The sequence below is a fragment of the Nymphaea colorata genome, chromosome 10 (genome assembly GCF_008831285.2).
Source record: "Nymphaea colorata isolate Beijing-Zhang1983 chromosome 10, ASM883128v2, whole genome shotgun sequence".
Lineage (NCBI taxonomy): Eukaryota > Viridiplantae > Streptophyta > Magnoliopsida > Nymphaeales > Nymphaeaceae > Nymphaea > Nymphaea colorata.
This window is the reverse complement of record NC_045147.1, coordinates 3,710,821-3,717,665: the sequence shown is the minus strand read 5'-3', so window position 1 is coordinate 3,717,665 and position 6,845 is coordinate 3,710,821. Positions and strand designations below refer to the sequence as shown.

At 38.5% G+C, this 6,845-nt stretch overlaps 1 protein-coding gene across 3 annotated transcripts; it reads right to left on the bottom strand.

The window, feature by feature from the left end:
- Positions 1 to 1,165: 1,165 nt before the first annotated feature.
- Positions 1,166 to 6,617, bottom strand: LOC116262857 (protein LNK1-like). 3 transcript variants are annotated; one of them, XM_031642381.2, is made up of 6 exons: positions 6,313 to 6,617; positions 4,205 to 4,710; positions 3,660 to 3,972; positions 3,397 to 3,567; positions 3,159 to 3,280; positions 1,166 to 1,743 (listed from the first exon to the last, which is right to left on the bottom strand). In XM_031642381.2, exons 2-6 carry the CDS (start codon positions 4,699 to 4,701, stop codon positions 1,521 to 1,523), a joined length of 1,326 nt encoding a protein of 441 aa, XP_031498241.1. In that variant the 5' UTR covers positions 4,702 to 4,710; positions 6,313 to 6,617; the 3' UTR covers positions 1,166 to 1,520. The 3 variants fall into 3 exon arrangements, with proteins under 3 accessions (XP_031498241.1, XP_031498242.1, XP_031498243.1); XM_031642382.2 differs by having other exon boundaries at positions 3,397 to 3,525; XM_031642383.2 differs by lacking the exon at positions 6,313 to 6,617 and having other exon boundaries at positions 4,450 to 4,618.
- Positions 6,618 to 6,845: the final 228 nt, after the last annotated feature.

The following is a 6,845-nucleotide window of genomic DNA, read 5'->3' as shown; positions in this document are numbered from 1 at the left end:
TTGGTTGGATATCAAATCTAATGGACTTATTGACATCCCTAGCCATTCCCACAATAATTAACAAATGGATCTCTCTTCAACAGGTAACTTCTATTGCTTCGCATAAAAGGAACCTCAGGATCTTCTTACCACTGTCTACTAGGTCAGGCTAGCTCTTACCTGTTACAATTTTTTACCCCAGAACATGAGATTGTGGAAAAATGTGGTTTTCAGTTCTCATTACCTATTGTTAGTCACTTCTACTAGTTTGCACACTTACCATATGCTACCTCGCCTTAATAATTTCTCAGTGGTCAAGCTGGGGGATGGGCTAGATGGTGTATATGGGTTTAGGCACAGAGAGTTCAGTCAGAATAGAACTAAGAAAAACTCTTATTAGTGGATCTTCCTACCTGGTATTAGTTCCACGTATGATTTAAGTTTTCACTTGATGAGAAAGTAAGAAAAATGCCACGGCTGCTCCAACGCCTACTTGTCCCCTTTCTAATTTCTCTGCTTTGAAAAAGCTGCCGATGTTCGTAGTAGACTCAATTTTGTTATTCTGGCAGTTCCTTTTCTGCAAAGAGCTTCCAGCGTAGTGGGAAACATCTTTGATCAACTTTGCCTATTCCTAAGCAGCCTATTGAGAATATTTCAAGGAAGATGAGCATGACATTTGCTTAACTGGTGAACCAAAGGACACCAAGCGTTGGCAGATCCTTGTCTGTAAAGTTCCTGACGAGAAAATTAGGGAACCAGGTGCGGATGAGCTCGATAAACCATCAGGTATGCAGGGAACCTTTGTGAAGTTGTAAATCTGTCCTGTTTAGTGGCAATTTGACAATTGTAAGTGCTTACTTTCCAGTAGCAAATTCATTTGCTTTTCTAGCGATGTATCTGGGTACTTCAAAGAAGAATGAAGATTTTGACTGGAACTGCACTAATTAGTGCTGCAGAGCTTCTGTCTTGTTTTCCTCTATATCATATGAGTAAGAGTGAACCAATTCAAAATAAAACCTACCAATGCATGTCCTGCTTCTCCATAATCCGACATTATTTTAGTTAGAAATGAGAAAGAGGACTCTGTGCAAATGTCATGATACACATCACACGTGTGTGCGCGCACACACATGCACACACAAAGAGAGAGAGAGAGAGAGAGAGAGAGAGAAAGAGAAACCGTTATAAAGGAAAGTCAAAATCTCAACACTATATTATCATACCCACTGCAAGAATTCTTAAGAGGGGTTCGTATTTACATGGTACTTATTTTATGTCCTGTGAACAAAATGAGCAAAACTGTGGTTTAATGACAAAATACATATGCATAAAGATCTAGACTAATGTGTCAACCCTTGAATCAACACCTGGTCATTTAGCATTATTTGACCTACATTATACAGTACAAGACAGATCATGAAGCATGACTAAGACCAGCTTCAAGAATCTGGAACCTATCTTCTTCACCCTGGCTGTAAAACCTGATTACTACAAAACCTGGTCACTGCTTTTATTTTTCCTCAAACCTGTGGATGTTAACTTCAAAAACTATTGATAGTGGTCACGGACAATTCCTCCTGTGAATCTTCATGCTCTGCCACTGATGGATGGGTAGCAAGTCTCCTCTTCTGATGGAACCTCGCAGTTTTGGGGACACTTTTCTTGCCATGACTTGATGGAAATGAAAACTGAGCAGTATCATGACCCACATTGTTGAACAACAGCTTTGCAATGGCTCTGTCTATGACATTCGTCTCCAATTCTCTGGATGAGGCAGCAGGAATATAAATGAAAAATAAAACAATGAAACAATGCAAAACCACGACAGGTGCTTGGATAAACTCACGTTCTCTCAAAACATCTGCTTTAAGTCAATAACTAAAATATAACCATGGTCTCATATGGCCAACGAGTGTGAGTTACAAAGCATAATTTTCAGGCTGGGGACAAAAATGAACCCAGAAGAAGAATTCATTGGTGAACAAAGGAGCATAAAGGAAAAATGAAGAAATAGCAAGTGATAAACATAGTCCTCAGGTGTCCAACAGTGAGGTTTTTCTTGGGTATCACCCAGAAATTTTTTTTCTAAGGAAAAATCTTAGAACCCAAAAAAAATTAAAACATACAAAACATAATAGAAAAAAGATGAAATTATGAGTTTTCTACTAATTTGCTCAAAAATGTTGGTAAAAATTTAGTTGTTAAAAAGTTGAAACATAAAAAATAAAAATATTAAGGAATAATATCAGGCCTTGATGTTTTTCAGATTGATAGTTGAGAGAAAAACAAAGAGAAAAAGGCGTGAACCTATGTCACACGGACACGGCAAAATGGGCCACGTACCGGTGTCGACACTCCGACACCTGGATATCGACACTTGGACACAGCAGGATACGTTTTGGATCGGGTTTGGGTCAGACCCGATCCAAACCACTTTACTAACCCGACATTCTTTGTTTTGTTTGAGACTTTCTTTCTTATGACTTATAAGATTGGTCATGAACAATGTTTTGTTTGAGAATCTGAGACTTTCTTTCTTATGACTTATGAGATTGCAAGAGTGAAGCATTTAATTTAATGTTTTTTTTTTTAAATTTTATTATCCTTTTTATTTTTTTAGAATATAAAATTCACCGTATCCGCGTATCCTAAAATTTTGAAAATTGCCGTATCCGTATACCCGTACCCATAGGATACCTGTACCCGTATCCGTGTGACATAGGCGTGAACTAATACTAGATGATGAAAATGGTTCATCACATTTTTTTCCTTGTTTTTTTTTTTTCAACTGCCAATCTAGAAAAGTTCAAGGGATGTGATTGTTTCTCCTAGCAATTTCTATATATATATATATATATATATATATATATATATATATATATATCAGTTATAACTTAAGCTAATAATGGTTCAGAAAAATAAAAGGCTGAAAATACTTACAATATGAAAAAGTTTATCCTAGCCTATTCAAAGGAACTTTTAAAATGCAGTAGTGGTAAAAAGCTACTAGAAAAGATGAATAAATTGACGACTTTGCGTGTCAATTAAACTCCTGGTTTGGTTGCTCTAGAACCTGAATCGATTCAGACTGGGAGTCTCCGATAGCATCTATTCCCACCATCTTTGAAGTACAAAGAGAGGACACAATTGACGAATATTAACATGTCTACTTCATCTACCTTTCTCCATTACTGTTGATACATATATCGTCGACAGCAACTTTGGCTGCAGTTTGTGGCCATGAATTTCTAGCCAGGCGGTACAGGGCATCTCTAAAGCAGATTCTGGTCTTGGCATTCAGCTGATAACAAACCAGAAAGGCAATTATTTCACATTATTTTAAATAAAAATGAAAGAGAAATATGTGATTCTACATGCTATAAAACAAACTGCTTAATCACATTAAATTGCACTTACCTGAGCCATCGAGGTCTCAAGTTCATACAACACAGTTGCTTCCAGCGATCCTTCGTCGTCTGCCTTTGTGTCTTCATTATCACCAAATCGCTGCAGATCGGTGGGCATTGATGCCCTAGTTATGCACCTCTGAAAGGAACTTGCATTACCATGACTGTTTCTCATAAAAGTCTATGTGCAAAAACATGTTAGATATCTAACCATACTGTGGACCAACTACAAAAAAAAATATTGTGTCCAATTAGAGGAAAGAAAAGGTTCACCGTTTTGGTGGGGGCATTTTCTGTACTGTCTGAGAGATCCAGTGTTGAACAGGATGGATGGTCGCTAAACTCCATGTTGAATTCTTCCCAAATGTCTGGTGAATTTGCTGTTTCTAAAGAGGTGGTGCTTGACTTCCAATAGTTTAAAACATCTGTAATATTGGACGAGTCATTCATGAGGCTTAAAGAATCAACAAGCATGTCACTGAGAAAATTTTCAGACTGCGTTGAGCTAGACTCCACAATTGGAGACATGTTTGGAAACGACACATGATTCTTATCCTCGTGGATATCTCCTCCAGACACCAGATGCCTGTACATTCCAGAATATAAAGAAAAGAAGCACATATAAATAGAAGCACAATATTGAATAAATGGATTGAACCATTTGTTAAGAAATTGATTGGAAAACAGAGAGAAAATGAACTAAAGCAAGGCACACATCAAAATATTGTTAAGGTAGGGTTGCTGAAAAATTCCAAGAACCACATGAACCCTACCCCGTAAATTAAAGAACTTTAAGTGCCAAAGAATTTCAATCGTACTGGAAGATGTCATCAGTCTGATACAGGTACTGAAATTGGTAATCTTTCTTATCACCCAAAAGTCCATGCTCATGTAAAGCACTTGACTTTTTCTCATCACAGTTCATGACTAAGAGCTCTGATGATGAGGGACTCAGAAGATCCAGATTAATCATTTGGTGATAAGAAACCATTTCGGATGCTTGCTGTTCAAAATGGGCACCAGCAGTTAAATCTTCATTATTTGCATATGATGTCTGCAATACCTCATCACTAAACTGTTTCCTGCCATTGCATGTGTATACAGAAGATAACGACCCTTCACATTGCCCACCAACCAATTCTTCAGTTAGCTTTTCTGTGGGTGCAAAACTAACCCTGTTTGGTGAACCTTCATCAGAAATCCATTGAGACCAACATTCTGGTGATGAGTTATAATTTCCATTTGCTTCATTCTGGGCTCCTCTAGTCCCTGGAACAGCCTCATCATCATTCTCTTGGATAAAGAACCAGTCCATTCTAATAACCTGCAAAGTTTCAAATATCGCATTTAAATTTTCCGCAAAGCATAGACCAAGCAGCCACATAAGAGCAGCATTGCACGATCAAATCATCCAGCAGAATTGTTTAGTTAATATGACGTCAACTGAAAAGGAATAAGGACTGGACGTTGCGATTATTCTGGTCCCTTCTTTTGATAAACACCAGGTTAATGATATGAAATAGAAGAATTGCCATTAATCCAGTAGCTTGTTTTGAGCAAATGCACACAGCCTGGGCCTCAAATGCTAAAACTGTGACTCGTGTTCATGACTCAATATGTCGAACATCTTCAAATTAGAAAAAGAAACAAAGGGCTTGGAGGACTTACATCATTTGATATTATCAGTGGAATTGTTTCTCAATGTTGCACATATACCTAACTAAAGCTCTCATCTCAAAGATCAAAAAGTAAAGAAGAAGAAGAGACACCAAACAGTCACAATGATGGTGATGGTAAAACCAATTCAAAGTAAAATTTAGGTTCGAATAAAGGCCAGCTGATCTTCGATGGTTAATACCCAAAGCGATAGCTCGGCCAACAGACCAACTTATGGAGTTACTTCCTGTTGAACTTGTTTTTGAAGTCAAACCATGTGGTCCAATCTTCCAATTCTCAATCTCAAGATCTATACCTGTTGCAAAGATCCTCCGAATAAAAGTCGTATACCTCAAATCAATTGCTCGGAAAGCTAGCAAAAGTGATGTATTTTATAAATCATTTCTCTCTTTGTTCTCAATTTCACCTCAAAATGATGTCCCTTCTTTTCCTTCCCTTCTTTCACATTTTTCAGGTAAAAAATCATCCACTTGTGAATTGGATTCCATCCAGCACTGAAGATGATCAAATCACCTTAAGGGTATACTCATTTTAGCAAACATGCAGTGCAGGAGAAACACATTTCACAAGAAGTCAAGCTCATCACTCATCCTCGCAAAATTTGGATGCCAGTTTATGTAGAAAAAGTAGCCACCCAGTTTCATTGATATCAAGTTAAATCTTGGATCTAAAATGTGAGAATCACCTGACTTCTTAAAACTAAAAAAGTTTCACAAGAAGCCAAAAGAGGACCCTGGGGAAGTCGTGTTATTACTGGAATACTAAACGAACACATAACATTTCAAGAGTACTCCTTGGATTGGACCATGACCCAAAAAGGAGGCGTGATAAATTAATTGATTCCTCACGGGGTTTTCACTCTAATAACGACATGGTCCTCAAGCTCAAGCTCTCAAAGTATGTAAGAAACAGACCTTCTCCTCCTGCGCCAAGTGAGGTCATATCTAATCATTCTCATCAAGCACCAAAATTCATCAAGTAACATCGCGTAAAAAGAATGAAGCAGAAATCAACATGCTCCGGAACAAAAAAAGAAACTAACAGTACTCTCTCTTTTGCAGATCTTATACGGTAGAAGATGTAACCAAGACAGGCAGAAGACAAGAATTTTCGGACGAAATGGAAGAAGAAGAATTAAAGTAAAGAAAATCCCCTAATCTGGAAAAAAAAATGAAGCCACAAAACCCTAATCCAAATAATATGAGAGAGAGAGAGAGAGAGAGAGAGAGAGAGAGAGCGAGAGATTTACTTCAGGATATCTTTCCAGTTTTAGCGAACGGTGAACGGTAGAAAAAAGGACAAGAAAGATTTCAACTGGCCCGGAAAATTCCTTCCGGCAGCTTCTGCGACATCCGCTCCGACTCCCCAATCAAGAACCAAAAAGGATGCCTCCCTCCTTGGAAACTCGAAACCCCAAAAGCAAACAACTTCAGAGCGGCAAGGCTGGAACGGCGGCCACAACGATGAGCAACAACTTGCAGTGGTTCCTTCTCTGCACCTCGATGAGTTGGAGGCGTGATCGAGGGGCCGACTACTTCCACGATAGACTCGTTTGTGGCCGCGGGCAGAAATCGTGTCAGATCCACCTATCTGTATCCTTCTTCCTATTGGTCCACGTGGAAATCCGTACGTTTCCCCGACCGACGGCCTAAACTTGTGGTTCCTGAACCTTCTGCAACGGTTGGCCCTACGTGCATGCCACGTCCTTTTATTTGTTTATTTATTTATTTTAGCCGAAAGAGCCGTAAGCAGCTGAAACTTATCACTTCGTTTTTTTTTTTT

Coding starts and splice junctions, on each gene's coding strand:
- LOC116262857 (XM_031642381.2), bottom strand. CDS start 4,701: ATGGACTGGTTCTTTATCCAAGAGAATGATGATGAGGCTGTTCCAGGG. Junction 3,973..4,204: donor CAGACTGATGACATCTTCCA/GTACGATTGAAA, acceptor TGGAATGTACAG/GCATCTGGTGTCTGGAGGAG. Junction 1,744..3,158: donor ATCAACAGTAATGGAGAAAG/GTAGATGAAGTA, acceptor TGCCTCATCCAG/AGAATTGGAGACGAATGTCA.